At 43.6% G+C, this 16,115-nt stretch overlaps 1 protein-coding gene across 1 annotated transcript; it reads right to left on the bottom strand.

Moving 5' to 3' along the window:
• Nucleotides 1–3,865: 3,865 nt before the first annotated feature.
• LOC115182682 (neurotrypsin) lies at nucleotides 3,866–14,063 on the bottom strand (the record flags this gene model as incomplete). The annotated part of the gene is given in 3 exon segments (XM_029744176.1): nucleotides 3,866–3,988; nucleotides 4,489–4,579; nucleotides 13,858–14,063. Coding segments are annotated over 3 exon segments (398 nt in total), but the record flags the coding sequence as incomplete, so codon positions are not given.
• Nucleotides 14,064–16,115: the final 2,052 nt, after the last annotated feature.

Here is a 16,115-nt window from a genome sequence, read left to right as displayed (position 1 = left end):
AATATCAGAACCCGATCAGTCAACTGTAGAACCAGGGAATATCTGAACCCCGATCAGTCAACTGTAGAATCAGGGAATATCTGAACCCGATCAGTCAACTGCAGAACCAGGGAATATCTGAACCCGATCAGTCAACTGTAGAACCAAGGAATATCAGAACCTGATCAGTCAACTGTAGAACCAGGGAATATCTGAACCCGATCAGTCAACTGTAGAACCAGGGAATATCAGAACCCGATCAGTCAACTGTAGAACCAGGGAATATCTGAACCCGATCAGTCAACTGCAGAACCAGGGAATATCTGAACCCGATCAGTAAATTGTAGAACCAGGGAATATCTGAACCCGATCAGTCAACTGTAGAACCAGGGAATATCTGAACCCGATAAGTCAACTGTAGAACCAGGGAATGTCAGAACCCGATCAGTCAACTGTAGAACCAGGGAATATCAGAACCCGATCAGTCAACTGTAGAACCAGGGAATATGTGAACCCGATCAGTCAACTGCAGAACCAGGGAATATCTGAACCCCGATCAGTCAACTGTAGAACCAGGGAATATCAGAACCCGATCAGTCAACTGTAGAACCAGGGAATATCTGAACCCGATCAGTCAACTGTAGAACCAGGGAATATCTGAACCCGATCAGTCAACTTGTCACGTTCTCTATCTTCAAATTCCCTGAAAACCAAAACAGCAAGAAACGTAACGCAACTGTGGAGTGTGTACACACACAGAAATAATAATAACCCACATCACAGGTGGGGGGAAAAAGGGCTGCCTAAGTATGGTTCCCAATCAGAGACAACGATAGACAGCTGCCTCTGATTAAACCCTCCCTCTCAGGTCAGGGCGTGACTCAACTGTTGAAGCACTTCTATAATCTCTAGTCTAAATTATAAAGTTACTTCAAAAAGGGGCTGGTTTCCCCGGATACATACAGATTAAACCAACAAAAATCTGGACCAAAACATAATTTCAATCGATGATTGTGAAAATGTGTTTGAGTCCAGGACAAGGCTGAACTATACATCCAGTTAAACCCGCCCATTCAGCGATTCAATCATCTAGACATTTCATTTATCATATTGAATTACTTTCTATATATTTATCTGAATCAGATTATTCTACACTGAACTAAAATATAAAAACGTAATATGTAAAGTGTTGGTTCCAGCGTTTCTTAAATTAAAAAGATCTCAGATATTTTCCAAACACACAAAAAAAAGCTTCTCTCTCTCTCTCTCTCTCTCTCTCTCTCGAATGTCGTGCACTAATTTGTTTACATCCCCTGTTAGTGAGCATTCATCCACCTGACAGGTGTGGCATATCAAGAAGCTGATTAAAACAGCATGATCATTACACAGGTGCACCTTGTGCTGGGGGGCAATAAAAAGGCCCGTTTTTTTTTGTCACACATGACGATGCTACAGATGTCTCATGTTTTTGAGGGAGCGTGCAATTGGCATGCTGATTGCAGGAATGTCCACCAGAGCTGTTTCCAGAAAATTGAAATGTTCATTTCTCTACAATAAGCCGCCTCGCCAATGTCGTTTTAGAGAATTTGCCAAAATGTCCAACCGGCCTCACAAACGCAGACCACGTGTAACCACGCCAGCCCAGGATCTCCACATCCGGCTTCTTCACCTGCGGGATCGTCTGAGACCAGCCACCCCGGACAGCTGATGAAACTGTGGGTTTGGACAATTGAAGAAATTCTGCACAAACTGTCAGAAACCGTCTCAGGGAAGCTCGTCTGCGTGCTCGTCGTCCTCACCAGGGTCTTGACCTGACTACAGTTTGGCGTCGTAACTGACTTCAGTGGGGAAAATGTTCACCTTCGATGGCCTCTGGCACCCTGGAGAAGTGTTCTCTTCACAGATGAATCCCGGTTTCAACTGTACCGGGCAGATGGCAGACAGCGTGTATGGCGTCGTGTGGGCGAGCGGTTTGCTGATGTCAACGTTGTGAACAGAGGGCCCCATGGTGGAGGTGGGGTTATGGTATGGGCCCCATGGTGGAGGTGGGGTTATGGTATGGGCCCCATGGTGGAGGTGGGGTTATGGGAAGGCATAAGCTACGGACAACGAACACAATTGCATTTTAATCGATGGCAATTTGAATGCACAGAGATACTGTGATGAGATCCTGAGGCCCGTTGTCGTGCCGTTCATCACCTCATGTTTCAGCATGATAATGCACGGCCCCATGTCACAAGGATCAGGATACAATTCCTGGAAGCTGAAAATGTCCCAGTTCTTCCATGACCTGCATACTCACCAGACATGTCACCCATTGAGCATGTTTGGGATGCTCTGGATCGATGTGTACGACAGTGTGTACCAGTTCCCGCCAATATCCAGCAACTTCGCACAGCCATTGAAGAGGAGTGGGACAACAATCCACAATCAACAGCCTGATCAACTCTATGTGAAGGAGATGTGTTGTGCTGCATGAGGCAAATGGTGATCACACCAGATACTGACTGGTTTTCTGATCAACGCCCCTACCTTTTTATTTAAGGTATCTGTGACCAACAGATGCATATCTGTATTCCCAGTCATGTGATATCCATAGATCAGGGCCTAATGAATTTATTTCAATTTCCATATATAAAGTGTAACTCAGTAAAATGCATATTTTTGTTCAGTTGTATGTGTAGTTTTCCAGAGTGGGAACTGGTTTCTAGGAACTGGTTTTAAGGAACTGTTTTTTAGGAACTGGTTTCTAGGAACTGGTTTTAAGGAACTGGTTTTAGGAACTGGTTTTTAGGAACTCTTTTTAGGAACTGGTTTTTAATAACTGGTTTTAGGAACTGGTTTTAGGAACTGGTTTTAGGAACTGGTTTAAGAACTGGTTTTAGGAACTGGTTTTAAGGAACTGGTTTTAGGAACTGGTTTTAAGGAACTGGTTTCTAGGAACTGGTTTTTAGGAACTGGTTTTTAGGAACTGGTTTCTAGGAAATGTTTTTAGGAACTGGTTTTTAATAACTGGTTTTAGGAACTGGTTTTAGGAACTGGTTTTAGGAACTGGTTTAAGAACTGGTTTTAGGAACTGGTTTTAGGAACTGGTTTAAGGAACTGGTTTTTAGGAACTGGTTTTAGGAACTGGTTTCTAGGAACTGGTTTCTAGGAACTGGTTTTAGGAACTGGTTTTAGGAACTGGTTTTAAGGAACTGGTTTTAAGGAACTGGTTTTAAGGAACTGGTTTTTAGGAACTGGTTTCTAGGAACTGGTTTTAGGAACTGGTTTTAGGAACTGGTTTTAAGGAACTGGTTTTAAGGAACTGGTTTTAGGAACTGGTTTTTAGGAACTGGTTTTTAGGAACTGGTTTTAGGAACTGGTTTTAGGAACTGGTTTTTAGGAACTGGTTTTAGGAACTGGTTATTAGGAACTGGTTTTAGGAACTGGTTTTAGGAACTGGTTTTAAGAACTGGTTTTTAGGAACTGGTTTTTAGAAACTGGTTTCTAGGAACTGGTTTTAGGAACTGTTTTTAGGAACTGGTTTTTAGGAACTGGTTTTAAGGAACTGGTTTCTAGGAACTGGTTTTAGGAACTGGTTTTAGGAACTGGTTTTTAGGAACTGGTTTTAGGAACTGGTTTTAAGGAACTGGTTTTAGGAACTGGTTTTTAGGAACTGGTTTTAAGGAACTGGTTTCTAGGAACTGGTTTTAGGAACTGTTTTTAGGATCTGGTTTTTAGGAACTGGTTTTAGGTACTGGTTTTAAGGAACTGGTTTTAGGAACTGGTTTTAAGGAACTGGTTTTAAGGAACTGGGGAGGTGAGGTGAGGTGAGGGGAGGTGAGGGGAGGTGAGGTGAGGGAAGGTGAGGGGAGGTGAGGTGAGGGGAGGTGAGGGGAGGTACCTCTTAAAGCAGTGAGCTGAGGTGAGGATCCAACAGGAGCTGATGAGAGTCGCTCCACACACCAACCTTCCGTCCCCCCGAGAGCCTCTGAGACGCAGCGCAGCCTGCCATGGCCAGCCTCCCCTACACACACACACACACACACACACACACACACACGCTGTTATAAACAAAAAATAGAACTGATGAGGGTTAGACACGCATACTAGAACTACAACACCCATCAGACACGCATACTAGAACTACAACACCCATCAGACACTCATACTAGAACTACAACACCCATCAGACACGCATACTAGAACTACAACACCCATCAGACACGCATACTAGAACTACAACACCCATCAGACACTCATACTAGAATTACAACACCCATCAGACACTCATACTAGAACTACAACACCCATCAACACACCATGTATAATAATATAACGTATCTGGATATATTAAACTACAACACCCATCAGACACTCAGACTAGAACTACAACACCCATCAACACACCAGATCAACTTGCTGTTTAGGAACCACAATCACAATGTCACTACATCTGTACACATAGTAGTATATACATATATACAGTATATGTGTGTATATATATAGAGAACTATATCTCCTTACCTCAGTGAGTTTTCTCCTCCTATGATTCTGCGTTGGCGTGTATGTATCAGCCTCAACCCACAAACAGGATCTAACACAGACTCCCCCGTACCTAACACAGACAGACAGGGACGTTAGATACTAAACTAACACAGACTCCCCCGTACCTAATACAGACAGACAGGAACCTTAGATACTAAACTAACACAGACAGACAGGATCTAACACAGACTCCCCCGTACCTAACACAGACAGACGGGAACCTTAGATACTAAACTAACACAGACTCCACCGTACCTAACACAGACAGACAGGGACGTTAGATACTAAACTAACACAGACTCCCCCGTACCTAATACAGACAGACAGGAACCTTAGATACTAAACTAACACAGACAGGCAGGATCTAACACAGACTCCCCCGTACCTAACACAGACAGACAGGAACCTTAGATACTAAACTAACACAGACTCCACCGTACCTAACACAGACAGACAGGAACGTTAGATACTAAACTAACACAGACACACATGATCTAACACAGACTCCACCGTACCTAACACAGACAGACAGGGACGTTAGTTTAGTATCTAACCCAGACAGACAGAATCTAACACAGACAGACAGGATCTAACACAGACAGGGACGTTAGTTTAGGATCTAACACAGACAGACAGGAACGTTAGCTTAGGACCTAACACAGACAGACAGGAACGTTAGATACTAAACTAACACAGACAGATACGTTAGTTTAGGACCTAACACAGACATACAGGAACGTTAGATACTAAACTAACACAGACAGACAGGAACGATAGTTTAGGATCTAACACAGACAGACAGGGACGTTAGTTTAGTATCTAACACAGACAGACAGGGACGTTAGTTTAGTACCTAACACAGACAGACAGGAATGTTAGTTTAGGATCTAACACAGACAGACAGGAACGTTAGTTTAGGACCTAACACAGACAGACAGGAACGTTAGTTTAGTATCTAACACAGACAGACAGGAACGTTAGTTTAGTATCTAACACAGACAGACAGGAACGTTAGTTTAGGACCTAACACAGAGAGACAGGAACGTTAGATACTAAACTAACACAGACAGACAGGAACGTTAGTTTAGGATCTAACACAGACAGACAGGAACGTTAGTTTAGGACCTAACACAGACAGACAGGGACGTTAGTTTAGGACCTATCACAGACAGACAGGAACGTTAGATACTAAACTAACACAGACAGACAGGAACGTTAGTTTAGTATCTAAAACAGACAGACAGGGACGTTAGTTTAGGACCTAACACAAACAGACAGGAACGTTAGATACTAAACTAACACAGACAGACAGGAACGTTAGTTTAGGATCTAATACAGACAGACAGGAACGTTAGTTTAGGACCTAACACAGACAGACAGGGATGTTAGTTTAGGACCTAACACAGACAGACAGGGACGTTAGATACTAAACTAACACAGACAGACAGGATCTAACACAGACAGACAGGATCTAACACAGACAGACAGGATCTAACACAGACTCCACCGTACCTAACACAGACAGACAGGGACGTTAGATACTATACTAACACAGACAGACAGGAACGTTAGTTTAGGATCTAACACAGACAGACAGGATCTAACACAGACTCCCCCGTACCTAACACAGACAGACAGGAACGTTAGTTTAGTACCTAACACAGACAGACAGGATTGTTAGATATTAAACTAACACAGACAGACAGGGACGTTAGTTTCGAACCTAACACAGACAGACAGGAACGTTAGTTTAGGACCTAACACAGACAGACAGGGACGTTAGTTTAGGACCTAACACAGACAGACAGGAACGTTAGTTTAGGACCTAACACAGACAGACAGGAACGTTAGTTTAGTACCTAACACAGACAGACAAGAACGTTAGATACTAAACTAACACAGACAGACAGGGACGTTAGTTTCGGACCTAACACAGACAGACAGGAACGTTAGATACTAAACTAACACAGACAGACAGGAACGTTAGTTTCGAACCTAACACAGACAGACAGGGACGTTAGTTTAGGACCTAACACAGACAGACAGGAACGTTAGATACTAAACTAACACAGACAGACAGGAACGTTAGTTTCGGACCTAACACAGACAGACAGGGACGTTAGTTTCGGACCTAACACAGACAGATAGGGACGTTAGTTTAGGACCTAACGCAGACAGACAGGAACGTTAGATACTAAACTAACACAGACAGACAGGAACGTTAGTTTCGGACCTAACACAGACAGACAGGGACGTTAGTTTCGGACCTAACACAGACAGACAGGGACGTTAGTTTCGGACCTAACACAGACAGATAGGGACGTTAGTTTAGGACCTAACACAGACAGACAGGAACGATAGTTTAGGACCTAACACAGACAGACAGGAACGTTAGTTTCAGACCTAACACAGACAGACAGGAACGTTAGTTTAGTATCTAACACAGACAGACAGGAACGTTAGTTTAGTACCTAACACAGACAGACAGGAACGTTAGTTTCGAACCTAACACAGACAGACAGGAACGTTAGTTTCAGACCTAACACAGACAGACAGGAACGTTAGTTTAGTATCTAACACAGACAGACAGGAACGTTAGTTTAGTACCTAACACAGACAGACAGGAACGTTAGTTTCGGACCTAAAACAGACAGACAGGAACGTTAGTTTAGTACCTAACACAGACAGACAGGGACGTTAGTTTAGGACCTAACACAGACAGACAGGGACGTTAGTTTAGTATCTAACACAGACAGGAGGAACGATAGTTTAGGACCTAACACAGACAGACAGGAACGCTAGTTTAGTACCTAACACAGACAGGATCTAACACAGACAGACAGGAACATTAGACACTAAACTAACACAGGCAGACAGGAACGTTAGTTTCGCACCTAACACAGACAGACAGGAACGTTAGTTTAGTACCTAACACAGACAGACAGGAACGTTAGTTTAGGACCTAACACAGACAGACAGGAACGTTAGATACTAAACTAACACAGACAGACAGGAACGTTAGTTTAGGACCTAACACAGACAGACAGGGATGTTAGTTTAGGACCTAACACAGACAGACAGGGACGTTAGATACTAAACTAACACAGACAGACAGGATCTAACACAGACAGACAGGATTTAACACAGACAGACAGGATCTAACACAGACTCCACCGTACCTAACACAGACAGACAGGGACGTTAGATACTATACTAACACAGACAGACAGGAACGTTAGTTTAGGATCTAACACAGACAGACAGGATCTAACACAGACTCCCCCGTACCTAACACAGACAGACAGGAACGTTAGTTTAGTACCTAACACAGACAGACAGGATTGTTAGATACTAAACTAACACAGACAGACAGGGACGTTAGTTTCGAACCTAACACAGACAGACAGGAACGTTAGTTTAGGACCTAACACAGACAGACAGGGACGTTAGTTTAGGACCTAACACAGACAGACAGGAACGTTAGTTTAGGACCTAACACAGACAGACAGGAACGTTAGTTTAGTACCTAACACAGACAGACAGGAACGTTAGATACTAAACTAACACAGACAGACAGGGACGTTAGTTTCGGACCTAACACAGACAGACAGGAACGTTAGATACTAAACTAACACAGACAGACAGGAACGTTAGTTTCGAACCTAACACAGACAGACAGGGACGTTAGTTTAGGACCTAACACAGACAGACAGGAACGTTAGATACTAAACTAACACAGACAGACAGGAACGTTAGTTTCGGACCTAACACAGACAGACAGGGACGTTAGTTTCGGACCTAACACAGACAGATAGGGACGTTAGTTTAGGACCTAACGCAGACAGACAGGAACGTTAGATACTAAACTAACACAGACAGACAGGAACGTTAGTTTCGGACCTAACACAGACAGACAGGGACGTTAGTTTCGGACCTAACACAGACAGACAGGGACGTTAGTTTCGAACCTAACACAGACAGATAGGGACGTTAGTTTAGGACCTAACACAGACAGACAGGAACGATAGTTTAGGACCTAACACAGACAGACAGGAACGTTAGTTTCAGACCTAACACAGACAGACAGGAACGTTAGTTTAGTATCTAACACAGACAGACAGGAACGTTAGTTTAGTACCTAACACAGACAGACAGGAACGTTAGTTTCGGACCTAACACAGACAGACAGGAACGTTAGTTTCAGACCTAACACAGACAGACAGGAACGTTAGTTTAGTATCTAACACAGACAGACAGGAACGTTAGTTTAGTACCTAACACAGACAGACAGGAACGTTAGTTTCGGACCTAAAACAGACAGACAGGAACGTTAGTTTAGTACCTAACACAGACAGACAGGGACGTTAGTTTAGGACCTAACACAGACAGACAGGGACGTTAGTTTAGTATCTAACACAGACAGGAGGAACGATAGTTTAGGACCTAACACAGACAGACAGGAACGCTAGTTTAGTACCTAACACAGACAGGATCTAACACAGACAGACAGGAACATTAGACACTAAACTAACACAGGCAGACAGGAACGTTAGTTTCGCACCTAACACAGACAGACAGGAACGTTAGTTTAGTACCTAACACAGACAGACAGGAACGTTAGTTTAGGACCTAACACAGACAGACAGGAACGTTAGTTTAGTATCTAACACAGACAGACAGGAACGTTAGTTTAGTATCTAACACAGACAGACAGGGACGTTAGTTTAGAACCTAACACAGACAGACAGGAACGTTAGATACTAAACTAACACAGACAGACAGGAACGTTAGTTTAGGACCTAACACAGACAGACAGGGATGTTAGTTTAGGACCTAACATAGACAGACAGGGACGTTAGATACTAAACTAACACAGACAGACAGGATCTAACACAGACAGACAGGATCTAACACAGACAGACAGGATCTAACACAGACTCCACCGTACCTAACACAGACAGACAGGGACGTTAGATACTATACTAACACAGACAGACAGGAACGTTAGTTTAGGATCTAACACAGACAGACAGGAACATTAGTTTAGTACCTAACACAGACAGACAGGAACGTTAGTTTAGGACCTAACACAGACAGACAGGAACGTTAGTTTAGGACCTAACACAGACAGACAGGAACGTTAGTTTAGGACCTAACACAGACAGACAGGAACGTTAGTTTAGGACCTAACACAGACAGACAGGGACGTTAGTTTAGGACCTAACACAGACAGACAGGAACGATAGTTTAGGACCTAACACAGACAGACAGGAACGTTAGTTTAGGACCTAACACAGACAGACAGGAACGTTAGATACTAAACTAACACAGACAGACAGGAACGTTAGTTTAGTATCTAACACAGACAGACAGGAACGTTAGTTTAGTATCTAACACAGACAGACAGGGACGTTAGTTTAGAACCTAACACAGACAGACAGGAACGTTAGATACTAAACTAACACAGACAGACAGGAACGTTAGTTTAGGACCTAACACAGACAGACAGGGATGTTAGTTTAGGACCTAACATAGACAGACAGGGACGTTAGATACTAAACTAACACAGACAGACAGGATCTAACACAGACAGACAGGATCTAACACAGACAGACAGGATCTAACACAGACTCCACCGTACCTAACACAGACAGACAGGGACGTTAGATACTATACTAACACAGACAGACAGGAACGTTAGTTTAGGATCTAACACAGACAGACAGGAACATTAGTTTAGTACCTAACACAGACAGACAGGAACGTTAGTTTAGGACCTAACACAGACAGACATGAACGTTAGTTTAGGACCTAACACAGACAGACAGGAACGTTAGTTTAGGACCTAACACAGACAGACAGGAACGTTAGTTTAGGACCTAACACAGACAGACAGGGACGTTAGTTTAGGACCTAACACAGACAGACAGGAACGATAGTTTAGGACCTAACACAGACAGACAGGAACGTTAGTTTAGGACCTAACACAGACAGACAGGAACATTAGTTTAGGACCTAACACAGACAGACAGGAACGTTAGATACTAAACTAACACAGACAGACAGGAACGTTAGTTTAGTATCTAACACAGACAGACAGGAACGTTAGTTTAGGATCTAACACAGACAGACAGGATCGTTAGTTTAGGACCTAACACAGACAGACAGGAACGTTAGTTTAGGACCTAACACAGACAGACAGGAACGTTAGATACTAAACTAACACAGACAGACAGGAACGTTAGTTTCGAACCTAACACAGACAGACAAGGACGTTAGTTTAGGACCTAACACAGACAGACAGGAACGTTAGATACTAAACTAACACAGACAGACAGGAACGTTAGTTTCGAACCTAACACAGACAGACAGGAACGTTAGTTTAGTACCTAACACAGACAGACAGGGACGTTAGTTTAGGACCTAACACAGACAGACAGGGACGTTAGTTTAGTATCTAACACAGACAGACAGGGACGTTAGTTTAGGACCTAACACAGACAGACAGGAACGATAGTTTAGGACCTAACACAGACAGACAGGAACGTTAGTTTAGGACCTAACACAGACAGACAGGAACATTAGTTTAGGATCTAACACAGACAGACAGGATCGTTAGTTTAGGACCTAACACAGACAGACAGGAACGTTAGTTTAGGACCTAACACAGACAGACAGGAACGTTAGATACTAAACTAACACAGACAGACAGGAACGTTAGTTTAGTATCTAACACAGACAGACAGGAACGTTAGTTTAGGACCTAACACAGACAGACAGGAACGTTAGATACTAAACTAACACAGACAGACATGAACGTTAGTTTAGGACCTAACACAGACAGACAGTAACGTTAGTTTAGTATCTAACACAGACAGACAGGGATGTTAGTTTAGTATCTAACACAGACAGACTGGAACGATAGTTTAGGACCTAACACAGACAGACAGGGACGTTAGTTTAGGACCTAACACAGACAGACAGGAACGTTAACCCTAATCCTAACCCCAATTGTAACCCTAGCCCCTAAGCCTAATATAGGGAGAATTTTCCTTGTTTTACTATCCTTGTAACCCTTAGCCCCCCCACACACACACACCAACACACACACACACACACACACACACACACACACACACACACACACACACACACACACACACACACACACAGACACACACAGACACACACACACACACACACACACACACACAGACACACACAGACACACAGACACACACACACACACCCTCTCTCTCATACCTCTGGTCTTTTCTTCAGTCATGTGTTTCTCATTATTCAGACAGTGTGTTTGGTCTGATGGAAGTGTTTGGCAAACAGTGGACAGGACACAGTCAGTCAGTCAGTCAGTCAGTCTAGTGGACAGGACGCAGACAGTCAGTCAGTCAGTCAGTCAGTCTAGTGGACAGGAGGCAGTCAGTCAGTCAGTCAGTCTAGCAGACAGGACAGCCAGTCAGTCTAGCAGACAGGACAGTCAGTCAGTCTAGCAGACAAGACAGTCAGTCAGTCTAGCAGATAGGACAGTCAGTCAGTCTAGTAGACAGGACAGCCAGTCAGTCTAGCAGACAGGACAGTCAGTCAGTCTATCAGACAGGACAGCCAGTCTATCAGACAGGACAGCCAGTCAGTCTAGCAGACAGGACAGCCAGTCAGTCTAGCAGACAGGACAGCCAGCCAGTCTAGCAGACAGGACAGTCAGTCAGTCTATCAGACTGGACAGCCAGTCTATCAGACAGGACAGACAGTCAGTCTAGCGGACAGGACACAGTCAGTCAGTCTATCAGACAGGACAGTCAGTCAGTCTAGCAGACAAGACAGTCAGTCAGTCTAGCAGACAGGACAGTCAGTCAGTCTAGCAGACAGGATAGCCAGTCAGCCTAGCAGACAGGATAGCCAGTCAGTCTAGCAGACAGGACAGTCAGTCAGTCTATCAGACAGGACAGCCAGTCTATCAGACAGGACAGCCAGTCAGTCTAGCAGACAGGACAGTCAGTCTATCAGACAGGACAGCCAGTCTATCAGACAGGACAGCCAGTCAGTCTAGCAGACAGGACAGCCAGTCAGTCTAGCAGACAGGACAGTCAGTCAGTCTAGCAGACAGGACAGTCAGTCTATCAGACAGGACAGCCAGTCAGTCTAGCAGACAGGACAGCCAGTCTAGTAGACAGGACAGCCAGTCAGTCTAGCAGACAGGACAGTCAGTCAGTCTAGCAGACAGGACAGTCAGTCTAGCAGACAGGACAGTCAGTCTAGCAGACAGGACAGACAGTCAGTCTATCAGACAGGACAGACAGTCAGTCTATCAGACAGGACAGCCAGTCAGTCTATCAGACAGGACAGCCAGTCAGTCTAGCGGACAGGACAGTCAGTCAGTCTAGCAGAGAGGACAGTCAGCCAGTCTATCAGACAGGACAGCCAGTCTAGTAGACAGGACATATTCAGTAGAGTATACTGTATGTCTCCTCTTATGGAAGCTAAGACCCTGTTTCTCTGGTCTTTATGTCCTCTCTAATTAAATCAGGTTCTAGGTCTATATAATCTGTATGTCCTCTCTATTTAAATCAGGCTCTAGGTCTATATTTCTATATCATCTCTATGTCCTCTCTATTTAAATCAGGTTCTAGGTCTATATAATCTGTATGTCCTCTCTATTTAAATCAGGTTCTAGGTCTATATAATCTGTATGTCCTCTCTATTTAAATCAGGTTCTAGTTCTATATAATCTGTATGTCCTCTCTATTTAAACCAGGTTCTAGGTCTATATTTCTATATCATCTCTATGTCCTCTCTATTTAAATCAGGTTCTAGATCTATATTTCTATATCACCTCTATGTCCTCTCTCGTTAAATCAGGTTCTAGGTCTATATTTCTATATCATCTCTATGTCCTCTCTATTTAAATCAGGTTCTAGTTCTATATAATCTATATCATCTGTATGTCCTCTCGTTAAATCAGGTTCTAGGTCTATATTTCTATATCACCTCTATGTCCTCTCTCGTTAAATCAGGTTCTAGGTCTATATTTCTATATCATCTCTATGTCCTCTCGTTAAATCAGGTTCTAGGTCTATATTTCTATATCATCTCTATGTCCTCTCTATTTAAATATCACCTCTATGTCCTCTCTATTTAAATCAGGTTCTAGGTCTATATTTCTATATCATCTCTATGTCCTCTCGTTAAATCAGGTTCTAGGTCTATATTTCTATATCATCTCATTTGGCTGGGTTGGGGGGGGTCCACGGACCGATACAGTCGTAGAACCGGAATGAATCGTTCAGAACAGATTGACGTAAGATAAAATATGTTTGTGACATCACCACTGACCTTTGCCCTCTGCGTCGCTGAACCGTGATTGGCCGTAGTCACAGATGACCCCGGCGTCTTCGCTATGGCGACAGTCATGCGACCCGGTTGGCTGTTTGAGGCAGTCGACCAACGAACGCTCCTCGCCAGAACACTTCGCGTTGTCCACATGGATAGGCCCCTCCCCCTCGCCAAAATACGCCATCACACGGGCCTTCGCCACGCCACTGAAGAACACACACAAACATCGCAGACAGACAGAGTGTATGAGCGTCAAACACACTTCCACACAACAGAGCTACACTTAAACACTGAAGATACCAATGAATCAACTAGGATACGGTTGAATCGACTAGGATACGGTTGAATCGGCTAGGATACGGTTGAATCGACTAGGATACGGTTGTAGGATACGGTTGAATCGACTAGGATACGGTTGAATCGACTAGGATACGGTTGAATCGATTAGGATACGGTTGAATCGACTAGGATACGGTTGATGATACGGTTGAATCGAATAGGACACGGTTGAATCGACTAGGATACGGTTGAATCGACTAGGACACGGTTGAATCGACTAGGATACGGTTGAATCGACTAGGATACGGTTGATAATACGGTTGAATCAACTAGGATACGGTTGAATCGACTAGGATACGGTTGAATCAACTAGGACACGGTTGAATCGACTAGGACACGGTTGAATCGACTAGGATACGGTTGAATCGACTAGGATACGGTTGAATCGACTAGGATACGGTTGAATCAACTAGGACACGGTTGAATCGACTAGGACACGGTTGAATCGACTAGGACACGGTTGAATCGACTAGGACACGGTTGAATCGACTAGGATACGGTTGATAATACGGTTGAATCAACTAGGATACGGTTGAATCGACTAGGATACGGTTGAATCAACTAGGACACGGTTGAATCGACTAGGACACGGTTGAATCGACTAGGACACGGTTGAATCGACTAGGATACGGTTGAATCGACTAGGATACGGTTGAATCGACTAGGACACGGTTGAATCGACTAGGATACAGTTGAATCGACCAGGATACAGTTGAATCGACTAGGATACGGTTGAATCGACTAGGATACGGTTGAATCGACTAGGATACGGTTGAATCGACTAGGATACGGTTTGAATCGACTAGGATACGGTTGAATCGACTAGGATACGGTTGAATCGACTAGGATACGGTTTGAATCGACTAGGATACGGTTGAATCGACTAGGATACGGTTGAATCGATTAGGATACGGTTGAGTCGACTAGGATACGGTTGAATCGACTAGGATACGGTTGAATCGACTAGTATACGGTTGAATCGACTAGGATACGGTTGAATCGACTAGGATACGGTTGAATCGATTAGGATACGGTTGAATCGACTAGGATACGGTTGAATCGACTAGGATACGGTTGAATCGACTAGGATACGGTTGAATCGACTAGGACACGGTTGAATCGACTAGGATACGGTTGAATCGACTAGGATACGGTTGAATCGATTAGGATACGGTTGAATCGACTAGGATACGGTTGAATCGACTAGGATACGGTTGAATCGACTAGGACACGGTTGAATCGACTAGGATACGGTTGAATCGATTAGGATACGGTTGAATCGACTAGGATACGGTTGAATCGACTAGGATACGGTTGAATCGACTAGGATACGGTTGAATCGACTAGGATACGGTTGAATCGATTAGGATACGGTTGAATCGATTAGGATACGGTTGAATCGACTAGGATACGGTTGAATCGATTAGGATACGGTTGAATCGACTAGGATACGGTTGAATCGACTAGGATACGGTTGAATCGACTAGGATACGGTTGAATCGACTAGGATACGGTTGAATCGACTAGGATACGGTTGAATCGACTAGGATACGGTTGAATTAACTAGGATACGGTTGAATCGACTATCATATTTTTATTTATTTTTTAATTTAATTTAATTTCACCTTTATTGAACCAGGTAGGCCAGTTGAGAATAAGTTCTCATTTACAACTGCGACCTGGCCAAGATAAAGCAAAGCAGTGCGGCACAAACAACAACACAGAGTTACACATGGAATAAACAAAACATACAATCAATAACACAATAGAAAAGTCTATATACAGTGAGTGCAAATGAGGTAAGTTAAGGCAATAAATAGGCCACGGTGGCGAAGTAATAACAATATAGCAATTAAACACTGGAATGGTAGATGTGCAGAAGATGAATGTGCAAGTAGAGATACTTGGGTGCAAAGGAG

The sequence above is a fragment of the Salmo trutta genome, unplaced genomic scaffold (genome assembly GCF_901001165.1).
Source record: "Salmo trutta unplaced genomic scaffold, fSalTru1.1, whole genome shotgun sequence".
NCBI lineage: Eukaryota > Metazoa > Chordata > Actinopteri > Salmoniformes > Salmonidae > Salmo > Salmo trutta.
Note: the sequence above shows the minus strand (reverse complement) of the source record. Positions and strands in the feature narration are given on the sequence as shown.